This window comes from Rhinolophus hipposideros (assembly GCF_964194185.1).
Source record: "Rhinolophus hipposideros genome assembly, chromosome: 11".
NCBI lineage: Eukaryota > Metazoa > Chordata > Mammalia > Chiroptera > Rhinolophidae > Rhinolophus > Rhinolophus hipposideros.
The window spans coordinates 78,069,477-78,083,610 of record NC_138057.1 but is presented as its reverse complement, the minus strand read 5'-3'; the positions used below and the strand labels follow the sequence as shown (position 1 = coordinate 78,083,610).

Genomic DNA, 14,134 nt, shown 5'->3' with positions numbered 1-14,134 from the left:
GGACACAGCCTGCCTTTGGCCTCTCTGGACTGGGGCAATGGCTTTCCCCCCTCCTCCCTGACTGGGCTCCATCCCACACTGTGCCCTGACCACAGACCCACTATTCACTTACATTTGCATCTGGTTCTGGTTTTGGGGGGTGGAGGGAGGAAAGGGTTCGGGGAGAGGCTGAGAGCTGGCACTGGTGGAGGTAAACCCACCACATTTGCTTCTTCCCTTGGTAGCCCGAGCTCTGTGCATTTCCCTACCCCCTGCCTCCACAGACCCTGGGCTACTCCATCATCACGAAACTTGCTTCTGGTGGCTGCTTGGACATGGGGGTTCTGGGCAGAGGAAGGATTCAGCGTCGAGATTGGCTTTCCCATGAGTGAACACCATATCTGAACTGGCTTTGCTGGAGCCCAGGGATCAGTTGAGTACAAGTGTGTGTGCGCGTGTGTGCGTATGTACGTGTGTGTGTGCATGTTGTAGACAGGTGTCAAGAACCCATCTGCAATCCTCGAGGGAGCACATCTGAATATTTCAGCCTTCCTCCCCAAGCCATCTTATCCACAGACCTAGAAGTTACACTTAATCTCTAATTTGAATTTCTAACCTCAAATACCACATTATAAAAATAATTGTGCTGTGTCTTATAGACGGTATTTGTCATGAAATTATGCATGATTGCAATTTGTGCCATGAAAGTACAATGCTCACCGTGCGAGAAGCAGTCAGTTCCCACCAGGCAGGGGCTGCAGTGAACCAATGCTGTCCTTCCAGAGAGGGGCCCCAGATCACCAGGCAGGGCTGGGCAGGGGTAGAGGCATCTGGGGCTTGTGAGGGGACACCCTGGGGGCTGGATAATCTGTCTCCTTTTTGGAAAGCATAGTTAGGTATCAGCAAAGGCCACTGGGGCCAGCTCCTGAAAACCAGCACTCTGTTTGCAATCTCAGCTTCTCCTCCTATGGGGCTTTGGGAAACTCTCCCTCCTCAGTTTTCCCATCTGTGAAGGGGATATGCCAGTCCTAAGCTGTGCATCTCCCTCCTCCTCCCAAGTGCCAGAGAGAGTGAAAGAGAAAACAAATTGGTGTTGATTGAGCACCTACTGGGGCCAGGTGGGCAGAGAGCTGAGTCGCTACCTGCTTGATTTCATCAACCCCGGACGACCCAAGCTCCAGGTGCTTCATTATGCCCATTTGGAGATGAGGAATTTGAGGCTCAGAGATGCGACACACTTTCCCAAGATCGCCCAGTAAGTGGGAGTGAGGTTGAGACCAGAAACCCACAGTGAAGCCACGCCCCCACCAGCCCCATGACCTGCCCGAGAAGGCAGGGGACCCACTGGAACTCTGGGGCCAACTCCCTTTTCTATGCCTGCCTGGGGCCCAATGGGGGCTGTCTCTGTTCCAGGATCCTGGCCTGCCTGCCTGCTTTCTGTCCAGTATCTCTGTTCCAGTGTTATAACTCTTGACCACCCCTTCCTAAACAAGCCTGGATAGGCTGGGTGAGGTCAGAGTGAGCGCAGCCGAGCTGGGGCCAATGGGGGTGGGGAACACACTGTAGACAAGGATCTGAGGCCTGGCACCCCCATGCCCTCAATACATAGTCCGTCTTCCTGGGCGTCAGCTTTCTTATCTGGAAAATGGGGCCATAAGACTGCCACCTCCTAGAGTATTGCAGGGGAATTACTGAGATGACCCACATGGGGAGGGTTTAGCACATAGCTGGTGCACAGTGAATGGTCCTGACTGTTGGGGTCTCGGTGATGACGATGATGAAGATGAGCACACTTGCAAGCCCCTCCCATCCCAGTCATTCAGCTTCACTGCCCCTACTTAGCAAACTCCCTCCATTGCTCCAGGGACACAGGACCTGCAGTCAGACAGCTGGGGCCAACCTTCCTCATCTTATGATGGGTCTGCTAATGAAACTTCCATCTCAGGGACGTTGTGCACCTCTGGCACGAAGCCCTCGTGTTGGGCCATGACTTGGGCATAGCTGTCCTGCAGCTGGATTAGTGCGCCCTACGCTGGGCATAGGGGCCTGCCCTGCCTCTGGTTCTGAACGGCCCCTGGAGCTCCCCATCCCTGACATGATTTCGGACCTCACAGCGGCTGGGCTGAGGCAGCCAGTTAGGGCTAGTGATCAGCTCCTTTGAAGAGAGGGGAACCCCAGGAGGCGCTGGGCAGCCGGGACACAGCTGCTGTCCCCAGGTTAGCCACTCATGTCCCACACGACCGGGAACACTTGCTCCCCAAGAGAGCTGCTGGGTGCTCCGGACGCTCCAGACACTCACAGGTGCACGGAAAGCTTTCCCACCATTCTTAATACAAACATCGCAAATCTTCCACCAGGCCTTGCTCATCAGGCCTCTCCCACCGTGCTCCCTGCAGCCCCTCTGCTCCTCGAACAGCCAAGTTCTTTCTCACTTCTGAGCTCCTAACTGCTGTTTCGTCCGCCTGGAGCACCCTTCTCAACCTCTTCTGGCTCACTCCACTCACCCTTCTGGTCCCTTCTGAAAGTCCGCTTCCTCCAGGAAGACTCCCTGACCCCCAGACCAGGTAGAGGACCCCATTATCTGTTCTCATAGTAGCCAGGACCTCTCCATAGCAGGGACCTCACCTCCCTTGTTCCCTGCTGGGGCCCCAGCATCCAGCCTGGCACCGAGTAGGTGCTCAACAAATATCTGTGGAACAAAGGAGGGACAGGTTGGTGCAACGCCACCCCCATTTTTCCTCCCTTGAGAGATAAACCAGCCCTTGAAAAGGCACAACCGCCCCCAGCTCTGCAACAGCGACAGTTTCCTTTACACAACGACCCTGCTTTCAGCGGCATTAGACCTCTGCCTTTTCTTTTTTCCTTCCCAGTGAAACCAGAGTAGCCGTTTTTACTTCTTGTCTCCAGCAATTTCCCGCTTGGAGCCCTGACACTCTCCTCGCCCTGGGGTGTGGTGGCAGGGCAGCCGCCTCTGCGGGAGAGGCTGGCCTTCCAATTAAAACACGATGTCTCTGGAAACATGAGATTCCCCAAGGCCTGGGTCCCTCCCAGGCCTCCAGCCCCAGCCCCTCCATCACAGCCCAGCCCACAGCCCTCGTGCCTGGCCACTATGGGTCAGGCTTTAACTAGGGTGTCCCAGAAAAGCGGCACCTTCCTTGGCACCACAGAGGTTTCCAGGCGAGAACAGGGGAGACTGAACACATCTTAAATCCTTAAAAGCGCTCCCTGGCAGGACCCGGGCTGCTCCCAACAAGAGGATACTGGCTCCTTGGCCATCTTGGGGCCTGGCATGGAGTGCCGGCATTGTGCCTGGGCTCTAGGGATCAATGACCTTGGACATGTCATTTGGCTCTCCTGAATCTCAGTTTTCTCATCTGTAAGATGGGGATAATGCTTCGCCTCCCTCATAAGGCTGCTAAGAGAATTCAGCAAGAGGCTGCATGTGGACAGCTGACAGTGGGGAGTGAGACTGCCTTCCTATTCCACTCCGTGGTCAGGAACCAGGTCTCACTTGTCTACTGGTGTTTCCCCAGCAAGATGCCTCAAAAACAACACACCTGTACAATGAATGAATGAATGAATGAATGAGAGAATTAATAAATCCCATCCAGTTTTCTTGGAACCAAAAAGCAAGGCATACCCTGCAAGGGGATGGGCAGGCATGGCGTTTAACATAGTCCTCTGGGTAGGGGAGGAAGGCCTGTTTTTTGAAACTTTATCATGAGGGGGAAATGGGGAACAAAGTGCCAATTTGTCTTTTCTCCCACCTTTGGGGTGTTTTTCTGGACATTCCTCCTTAGTCTGGGATGTCCTTCCTTCTCCAGGCCAGAACCCCTGAAGCTGTGAGGATGGCGCTTTAGGTCCTGGGGATACAGCTGGGTCTTCTGGCCCCATCTGGGAAGACGTTTCTAGAGGCCCCTCTGTTCAGCCCCGCTCTCTCTCAAAGTTGAGCTCATCCTCTGCCATGAGCTGTGGACTCCAAGCACCCTGAAGGTGGGGAGCGCGTCAGCTCCATTTCTGAATGTGCTTTGCAGGGCCAGGAAAGGAGTAGACTCTGAGGCTTCTTCACCCGCTGCGTAACCTGGCCAAGTCACTTAACCTCTCTGAGGCTTAGTTTCCTCAACTCTCATCATAAGAGACACCCTGTCTGAGCACCTCTCCCATGCTCAGCTACTCTGCTTCCAACATCTCTTAAAATCCTTAAAAGCGCCCTGCAAGGAGGCACGACCTTTCTCAGATGACTAAGGAGGCGCTTGGAGAGAAGAAACTTGCCAAGGCCCCACAGCTGATCAAGTGGAGGCTGTGATGTCACCGTCCAGGGGCACTGTCCCCACGGAAACAGACCCTCAATTACTGCTTCTCATCAGTGAGAAGAGAGGCTGAATGACTGAGTCAGAGGAAGGAGAGGCAGAGAAGGAAGCCCCCAGGTCCCACAGGGTGCAGGGGGAGGCCCAGGAGAGAAGGAGTGGGTGCCAGGCCCTGTGCCCCCCTGGAGTGGGAGCAGCCAAAACCTGAGCCCTCTGCAGCCGGGCTGCCCGCTGGCTGGACCGGCTGCCCGCGGCAACATCTTGAGAGCATTAGGGGCTGCTGTTAACAGATGTTTTCTGTTACGTGTTATTTGTTAGTCTAATGAAAGGAGGTGCACTTGCTTTCAAGACCTCTGCGTTCTGCGGGGTTTTATATGGGAGGCCCGCGCAGAGCTCTGGCGGCCAGAGGAGGCCCACAGCCCCTGCCAGGCGCACCCTGCGGCTCAGCTTTGATTCCGAGGTTTGCAGCCATCCGCATGGTAATTCCAGCTCTGGTTAAATGTCATTTTTAATAACGCCATCTCTGGTGTGTAAACGTCTGCGCCCACGGCAAGAGGGGAGGCCAGTGGTGGGGGAGGACAGACAGACAGGCCAATGGGGGACTGGCGGGTAAAACCTAGGTGTGGTGGTCACCCTCCTGGGGGCAGTGGATGCCTTACCCCAAGGGGACCCCTGTAAAGGAAGGCTGCAAGGCTGTGACAGGCAGGGGGAGTGGGGCGGCAGAGAGGAGCAAGTGGGTAGGACGCTAGGAGGGGGCTTTTCCAGTGACGGGCGTGACAGCGACTCCCATGTCAGCAATGTAGCTTCTGACCACCCCACCCCAGTCTGGCGGCTAGAGGGAGTTAGGATGCTTGGGCGGGACAGACAAGAATCTCCCCCTATCGCAGCACCCCCTTCATTCCAACTCCTGGGGGCTGTGTTGGACAGATACTCAGTAGGTGCTCGGTGAACGCTGGTGGATGGTGCATAGCAATTGTCCTCTACTAGACCCAGCTTCCTGCAGTCGGCCTCTGGGAATGCTGGCGCTCAGCCTCGGGGTAGCTCCCTCCCCATCCTGTACACTGGACCCTTCCTGCCACTTCCAATTGATGCCAGTCTCAGGCCTCCCATGGGCATCTCCATGTGGCCTCTCCAGCCCCACCAAGAGGCCTGTTTTCCACTCAGGCAAACTGACGGGGAGAGAGGTGCAGTCAGCACTGGAAAGAGCCTTCCAGCGCACAGCGGCACTTACCCTTTCGTGCACATAAATGACTGGGGGCCCTGTTAAATGCAGAGGCCCAGGCCAGGCCCTGCAGAATCTGATTCCATGGGTTGCGGTGGGGCCTCTGAACATGCGTTTTAACCAGCTCCCTGATGATTCTAATGAAGTGACTCCTGAAACTATAGGATGACAAATAGAGGGTGCAACCCCCTCAGATGGGGACACGGAGGCTCAGGTGGGTGACAGGGTAGGTCCCAAGTTGTAGGGCAGGGCAAGTCCTGCTTTCCTGACTCCTCATCCAGGGGGGCCGCTCCTAGTGCCTCCTGGGTAGTGTCACGGGAAATGACACACTCTCACCTTGTCAGTTTTCAAGCAACAAACGTGCTAGTTCAACTCTGGAGCGAGGGGCTCTCTGTGGAAGCTTCCAGGTCTCCAGCCCCTAGGCCTCCTGCTCTTTCACGGCCCCACACCCAGGACCTTTTCCAAAGATTGCAATCCCGCGGCAGCCCCACCCACCATCCCTGCCTGAGGCCCAGCTTTTTGGATCCTTGTAACTCATCACCCCCCGCTCCCTCCTAACCCCTCCCACTGCCCCCAAAACCGGAAGGTGTGGGTTGCCCATCCCACGCACAGAAAAGCAGAATGGATCTCAAAGAGGGACTAAAAATAATGTCTTCCAGAGCTTGCTCCGTTTTTAGGACGCAATAAAAGATATCATTAGCTGTAAAGGGCCCCATGCGGATGGTGTTCTGTCATCACGGTGGCCCCTTGGAGCCAAGCTGGGAACAAGAGCTTCCCAGATGTGGAAGGGACACAGGGCAAGGGGGCAGTGAGAGCATTTGCGCCTTTTAACGCCCTTCATCCCCAGGACACCTTGAGATTCCACGAGTCCCAGGTTCTGGCTTGGCAAGCTCTGCCCTTGTAGCTCAGGGGAGCCCCTGCCTCTTCCTGGCAGCAATTCTGCTCCCCCCCCACCTCAAACCCCTCTGGGGTACACCCTGCAACAGGCCCTGACCCGCGTCTCCTTGCCTGGACTGTGGAGGCTGCGGGGGCACCCTGTCTCCCTTCCGCCTCTCAGCATGGGAGCCAACGGAGACAACCTTCCCCAACTCCCTGTCTAAACAGGAAGCTCCCACGGTGCTCTCCTACTCACCACCTCGCAAAAGGCACTTAACCCTTGGCCTGGTCCAGAGTGTTGTGGCTGCTCATCTATTCAGGAGCTGCCTGCAGCCACCCTGGCGATTAAGAGCCTGGCCTTGATCTCTGGGCCCAGCGGTGTGAGTGTGTGTGTGTGTGTGTGTGTACATGCAAGTGTGTGAGGGGGGGGTTGTGGGAGGGTGGTGGGCGGGTTTGTGTGCGTCTCTCTGTCTGTGAGTCTGGGAAAGCCAGTCCACCATGTGGTCCCCAAATGCCAGCCCACGAACAAGTTTTCACCGACCTACCGCAAAACGAGAAAAATAGGGGCAATTTGCGAGTTTTGTTTTGTTAAGCTAAATGAAGTCAGTTTTGAGGACCATTCTTTACTCTGAGATTAAGATGCTAAAAGGTTCTTTCTTAGATAAACAGATGGGGCAACAAGATGGTATTTGTTGTGAGTGAATGCTTTTCTTGGCAACTTTTAAAACTGCCCACTCTCTGCCAGTTCTTCTAAGTGCCTGGAAATTTCACCGGGGCTTGAAATCTGAACTTCTGGGTAGATGGTAGGAGCTCAGAGCCTGATACATAGTCTGCCGAATGAATGAATGAATGAATGAATGAATGAATGAATGAATGAATGAATGAATGAATGAATATGGGGGCTGAGGGTAGACTGGGAAAGGGGGCCTGTCCTATCAATGTTCCTCAGAGTCAGGGACCCTCCACCGCTCTCCCATGTCCAGAAGCCTGGAGACAGGCCTGCAGAGGGTGAGGGAGGCCACATCTCCCAATACTCCAAAGCCTGGCAGTCCTCACCTGCCAGGCCCCGCCAGTCTCCCATAGGCCTGTAGCCCAGGCCAAGCTTCTGTGGATGTTAAGGAGACCCATCCTCTGGCTGTTTCATGGCGACCTGCCTGGGAGAGGACATCCTTGGCAGGGCCATCCAACATTCGGGGGCTCCAGGGATGGCCTTGGACAGTGGTAGAGAACAGGGGCTTCAGAATAGGACAAGCCTGGGCTGGAATCCCATATTCATGGGAACATGTGGCCTTGGCAAGTGGCTCAACGTTTGAGCCTCAGTTTCTCCCTTCATAAAATGGGGATAACAAAAGGACCCACTTCCACGGTTGGTGGGAGGACAATGAGGGGTGAGGCATGTGAGGCCCCAGCCAGCTCACAGTAAGCACTTGGCCTGCCTGCAAGAGTTATTGGTCACTCTTACCCTGCCCCCTTCAGTTCCCCCAACAAACCTTAGCGTCCAGTCCTCCAACACATAGTTGAGGCTTCCCCGCCCCCACTTCTCCAGCCTTAATGCTGAGCTGTGCAGAAGAGAGCCCTGGACTTGGGATCCAGAAGCCAATCCCACCGCTCCTTCCTAAGTGGGGACCTTGGGCAGACTGCTTTGCTTCTCTGAGCCTCCAAGAAGTAGGGATGGCAATGACTAGCCCTGTCTGATTCTCAGGGCTGCTCTGAGTGTCTCCATGAGCTGTCATGAAGACCCTTTACTGAGCACCTACTATGTGTCAGGCACGGCCTTCACACCTCTAAGGGACATCACTGTCTAGTTCCCATTTCATACACGGTAGTACTGAGCTTCAGGGTGTTTTTTAGGCCTCACGTGTGGTGTGTAAGGGCCTTAGCACTACTGCTCCAAGGTCACTTTGCCTACTCTTTTGGGAGGGCACAGTGACAGCTCCAGCCTTTTTGAGCTTCTGCTCACAGGGGAGGGCCCTTGTGAGGGTGCTAGATGGTCTGAGCCCCCTGTGCCAGGTTCCCAAGCTCCACCCAGATGACCTATTACATAGAAGATCACCCCGGAACCGTGAACAAAAAGCCAGAGATGCAGACCACTGTCCCCTCTCCCACGTGTCACCCTGGAAGACCCAGCCGTTCTCCGACTGAATTCCCCAGGGCTCTCAGCTTCTGGGCCTAGTTCCTGGGCCTCTCACTCACCCCTCCTGTCTCCCTGCTCCTGGCATGTGCTGAGGGACACACTCACTGCCTGGGGACCCATCACGAGGCGATGTCTCAGTGTGGATCACATCACGATGAGGGACAGGCTGGGCCTCATGAGCATCTGGGCACCGCCTGGCACTGTTCAGGTGGGGAACTGAGAAGTCATATGACATGCCCAAGGTCACACATGGAGATGACAGCAAAAGCCAGAGCCCGAACCCGGCTGTCCTAAACACTCATTCAAGTCTCCTTCACTGCAAATGGCTCTGCCCACCCCCCTCAACCAGGAAATGGATTAAGGGAAAGGAAGGGAGGGAAGAAGGTGGAGGGAAGGAAAGCAGACTTGTCACAAGGCTCGGTTCTGGACAAACTTTTTTGTCTCTTTCTCCCACCAGCTCTGATTCCATCTCTTGTGCCAGCTTCCTCCCTTCTCCCTTCTCCAAAGCCCCCAAGGCTGCCACTGTCATCTTTCAGAGTCAGTCAGAGACACCTGGTGAAAAACTGAAGTCAGCGATGGAAAACAGTAGGATGGTTCCTGAAAACAGTAAACACAGAATTCCCATATGACCCAGCAATTGCCCTTCTGGTACATACTCCAAAGACCTGAAAGCAGACTTATCCCTGAAAGGGATATTGGCACGCCCAAGGTCTTAGAAACATCATTCACAATGCCCAAAAGGTGGAAACAATCCAAGTATCCATCCACAGATGATGGATAAACAAAATGTAGTCTATACACACCATGGAATATTATTCAGCCCTAAAGAGGAAGGAAATCCTGACTCCTGCTACAACATGGATGGACCAAGAGAACATTACGCTGAGTGAAATAAGCCAGACACAAAAGGGCGAATACTGTGTAATCCCACTTATATGAGGTCCCTAGAGTAGACAAATTCATAGAGACAGGAAGTAGAACGGTGGGTGCCAGGGGCTGGGGGAGGGGATGGGGACTTAGTGTCTAATGGGGACAGAGTTTCAGTTTGGGAAAATGAAAAAGTCCTGGAGATGGATGGATGGTGGGGATGGTAGGACAGTAATATTGATGTACTTAATGCCACTGAATTGTACAATTAAAAAATGGTTACATGATAACGCTTATGTTAGTTATATTTTACAATAATAAAAATCAAAAAATTAGAGGCAAGTCTTCTGGTCTCTGGAACTCAATGGTCCCTTCAGGTCCACCACTCAGACACTTGGCCCTGCCCACCCATCACTGGCAAGGGGGAGGGGCAGGTTCCCAACCCAAATCAGTCTCACCCTTGGCTTCCTGTCACCAGTAGCAGAAGTGGCTCAGGGAACAGCTTTGTGAAGGGAGTCCAAACGCTCCACCTGGGGCTCCAGCCCATCCCCCGCTCAGACTCCAAGCACCCTGCCATCCTGAAACTTTGGGAAGTGGACCTACTTGGCCCTGAGGTTTTCTGAAACAGGTACCACCAGCCCTGCTCAGCCAGGTGGCCTCCAGGGGAAGGGGGAGGGCAGGGGGGGCGTCACCCAACCTGGCTCCAGGGTCTTTGTTTATTTTCACAGTGTGTCTGCATCCCTGTTTCCGCCCTGCCCACAGGAGGGAATGCGTTCAAGAAAATCTCAGTTATTAATGTGGTTTCTTTTGTTGTAAGTCATTGCACAGGCAGCGAACGAGGGTTTATTTTCCTAACATGCTTGGCATAGCTCAGCGCCCCAGCGCAGACCTCAGCATTTGACTTGGGAGGAACCCGAGACCCCGGTTTGCTCTGAGTCACCGGCGAAGCCACAGCCTTCCTGGCCAGTTCCGGGGGGAGCCTGGTCTGGGAAAATCATTGGCAAGAATACACTACATCTACTGCAGGCTTTGTGAAAACAAAAGAGTCAAAAATATGTTGTGGGCTTTCTTTTCTTTTTTTAATTTTGAGCTTGCTAACCTGGCAGGTTAGGGGGCACTCCACTCTTTGGTGCGTCGTTTTCTTTGGACCTGGAAAGAGCTCCAGAAGCCCCAGGAAAACCCACTTTCAGGCTTGTTCCATTCCTCAGTGAGGCACCAGGGCTCTTGGCAGGCCCAGGACCAGGGGACAAAGTCACAGCCCAGGGCCCATGCCTGCTGGGTCCAGGGTCCGGGCGCCCCAAGGGTTGGTTGCCTGCTTTGGAAAGGAGTCCAGTGATTCGGACTGGGCGCTCCAGAACGAGGGGATGGGAGGTCCCTTCTCTCCCACCGGTGGAGACATCAGGACTTGGAATTCACAGTCAATGGAAGCAGAGGGGGCACCTGCCGAGAAGAGAGGAGAGCAGGAATCTGGCTTCTCCTCATCCACCTTCTGTCAGCAGACCCAGACCCAGCCAGCCAGCCAAGGACTCTCAGACCCGGGGGCAGCCACAGGGTGCCCCGCCCCTGGTCCCGCGCCTGCGCCTCTCCTGGCAGCGGGCACCCCTGGAATGCACCCAGCTGGCCCGGAGAGTTGCTTGACTCTACATAAAACATTTGGATTTCATGGACTAGTGATTTGTTTTCAATCTGATGAATGATATAGGATTACCTCCTTTTAATTTTGCCAAGTAAGGACGTTAAAATAAAACAATCTTCTCCTGTTATTATCTTTGTTTCATAAAAGAAAGGGTGTTTTAACACCAAAAATGAGCAGGGACAATGTAATCCCAAACACAAGAAAATCCTTTAAACTGGAGTTTTTAGCTTCCTGAACAACTCCTCATATTGTCTAGGTTTGCTTCAATTTGCAGAGGCCTGGAGAAAATCCCCCCCCTGTGGGCCAGGAGCCCCCAGCTGGGCAGTGTGTCCCCAGGGCAGAGCTGGGTGGGGGTCCAAGGTGGGAGGCAGCAGTGAGCACCGTTGTTGAGCCCCACTGACCAACTCTGCCTGCCGCCCCCTATCCCTCACCTCTGGGGGCTGCCCTGGGCCCCGTCCCATCTGACCCCACACGCAGTGTGTCCTCTGTTCCCAGCACCTGGATTTTCCATGTGGTGAAGCCCCTCCTTAGGAAATGTTCCCAAAGCCTCCGACACTCTCCCGGAGGATGGCCTGGCCCCAAGGGACTGCTGAGGAGACCCACGGCTCACCTTGATGCCTGGGGGCTGCCAGTGGCCCTGTCCAAACTCTTGTGTCCCCAGTTGATACCAGCTGTTCTGGGACTCCCCAGAAAAACCCTCCATTTGGAGACTTTCTATGCTGTGTCCCAGAGAAGCAAGGCCTTCCACTGTCTGTCCCCACAGCCAGGAGCCAGGGGGCACACGGGTACCCATGCCGTGGGCAGGACTCGAGGACAAAAGGTCCAGGCCTCCTTCCTTCTCTCCCAACCACTCCTGCACCCCTCTCCTCTCTTGTCTCCTTCCTTTTCTCTCTTCCTCCTTTGCATTAGCTTCAATTTGCTCCTCTTTCTCTTCCCACCTCCTGGGCACCCGCCACCCCCATTCATCAGAGTGAAATCAGAGAACCCCCTCTACCCTCAGGGGAAACCAGCTCAGAGCCAGCTGCTCCTCTCATGAGACCTGCGGTCCTAGAACAAACTGAGGCTGGCAGGGCTCCTCATCCCACACCAGAGGACACCCCACTTTACCCCGACCCATACCAGACACCTTCCTTCCACTTTTCCATCAGGGACACCCAACTCCCAGGGGTGGGTCTGCCCGTTTCATGTTCACCCTGGAGGGTGAAGAGAGTTGTCAGTCCGCTGTGGCTCGCGGATGGTGGATGCCAATGAGAGGGCGCCAGCGGCCACCAGACAGACCTGGCACCAGCTGGGTGCTCTCTGAAATGCAGGCGTGTGTCAGGTGTCCCCCCCACACACAGCTGCACCCCCTCAGCTTTCCTGCACCTCCTCTCATCAGAGAAGCAGGGCATGAAGCCATGGGGGGGGCTCCCCTGAGACCTGGAGGCTGGTACAGGAAGGAGGGGTCCCCAGGGGCTGGTGAAAAGGCTGCTGGAGTCAGGTGGGTGATTCCTAAGGGGCCCAGAGCCTCCAGCAGGCCAGCCTGTGCCCCAGAGCTAGGGGACCAAGCCGTGGTTTCACACCACCTCACCTCCTCTTCAGGATGTTGGGTGAGCCGTGGAGACTTGGGTGCCTGCTCATGAAACCCGCCCAGGGCTGGACCTTTGCTTTATCTTCCTCTTCTGTTCTAGCCACTTCCCTCCCCCTTCTTACCAAGGGCTCAGAGCCTTTCTATCCAGTGTGACTTTTTGAAAAAAGCCACTTGGGTGGGTTGTTTGTTTTTAAAGCCCCTTCCTGATGACCTTTAACCTTATCAGGAGAAGAGGCCTAGCTGGCTCTTTAGGGCTGGGCCATTCCACCTAGGAAGCCGCTCGTGGGGCAGACTGGGGGGGGGGGGCTCCCTACCCCAACCAAGTACCCAAGTCGTGAGAAGACCTGGTAGGAGCGGTAGCTGGGGTGGCGTCGCGCAGGGAGGGGGCAGAGTTGGAAACCCAGCTGTGCGACTCGGTCGCGTTGCCCTTCAGAAGCCTCAGTTTCCTCCGTTGTGCAGTCACACCCACTTCCCAGGCGGTGTGGGAGTGGGGCCGCCAGGCACAAAGGCAGCCCACCCCCGCCCCGCACGCCCGACTTCCTAAGACGAGGTGGCCGCGGCCAAAAGAAGGCTCCCCCCGCGGTGAAGAGCTGTGGTGCCCGCCGCCCACCCCGTTACGAGCACAACCCCAGCCGCGGCGGCCGGGTGGCCGGTCCCACGGCGCTCGCCGGCCGCCCGCACCCCGGGGAGGGCCTGCCCCCCGCGGCGCGTCCGCCGGCCGCCGGCTCCTTCCCGGTCTGGGGTCCCGCATCCTGAGCGCCCCGCGTCTCCGCGCGCCCCTCGCGCCCGCGAGCCCGGGACCCCGCGTCGCGTTCCCACGCCCCCGCCGCACTCACCGTCGTGCGGAGCCGCCTCGCTGCCGCTGCTGCCCCCGGACGGCTCCCGCGCCGCGCCCTCCCGCGCCTCGGGCCCCGCGGGCCGCGCCGCCAGCCGCCCGGCCGCCGCCACCTCCTCCAGGTCCAGGAGGTGGCTCACCGTGAAGTTCTTGCGCGCCTGGGCGCAGTCGCCGGGCCCCAGGGCGGGCGGCGGCGGCGGCCCCGGGCCCAGCGCCGGCTTGTCCAGGGCGAAGGCAGCGGCCGCGCTGTCCATGCCCGCGAGCCGCCCGGGGGTCGCCGGCCCGGTCGCCGGCGGGGTCGCAGCCAGCGCGCCCCGCCGCCCCGAGCTCCGTCCCGCCCGGCGCTGACGTCGGGGCCCCCAACTCTCCTCCGTCCGCGGCTCTGCCTCCGCGCTCCCTCCCCAGGCGCTAACACACGAGCCGCGCCGGCCACACGCCCCTTCTTGAAGCAAACCTCGCCCCGGCCTCTCCTCCTCCCCCTCCGCCCGCCCCTCCCCGAGTCCGGCTGGAGGCTGGGGGCGGGGAGAGGGGGCAGAAGAAGGGGTGTTTCCCTCCCCACCCACATTTTAAGGAGCGGGAAACTTCAGTGTTTTGATTCTTTTAAATCCCCCAATAAGTGTCTAGCTAGGTGATAGGGAAGGGATTAGCAGCGCCCCCCCCACCCGGTTCCAAATTCCTCCGCCGCGGTGGGGGAAGCGACTCTGAGAC

General features: G+C 56.5%; 1 protein-coding gene across 1 annotated transcript in view; it reads right to left on the bottom strand.

Moving 5' to 3' along the window:
• PRRX2 (paired related homeobox 2) overlaps nt 1–13,680 on the bottom strand; it is a gene marked incomplete at both ends in the record, with an annotated part of 39,902 nt that extends 26,222 nt beyond the window's left edge. The window contains one exon of the mRNA XM_081066205.1: nt 13,428–13,680. Within this exon, the coding sequence (XP_080922331.1) occupies nt 13,428–13,680 (253 nt within the window). The remainder of the gene's footprint in view (nt 1–13,427) is intronic.
• Between the last annotated feature and the right edge of the window lie 454 nt (nt 13,681–14,134).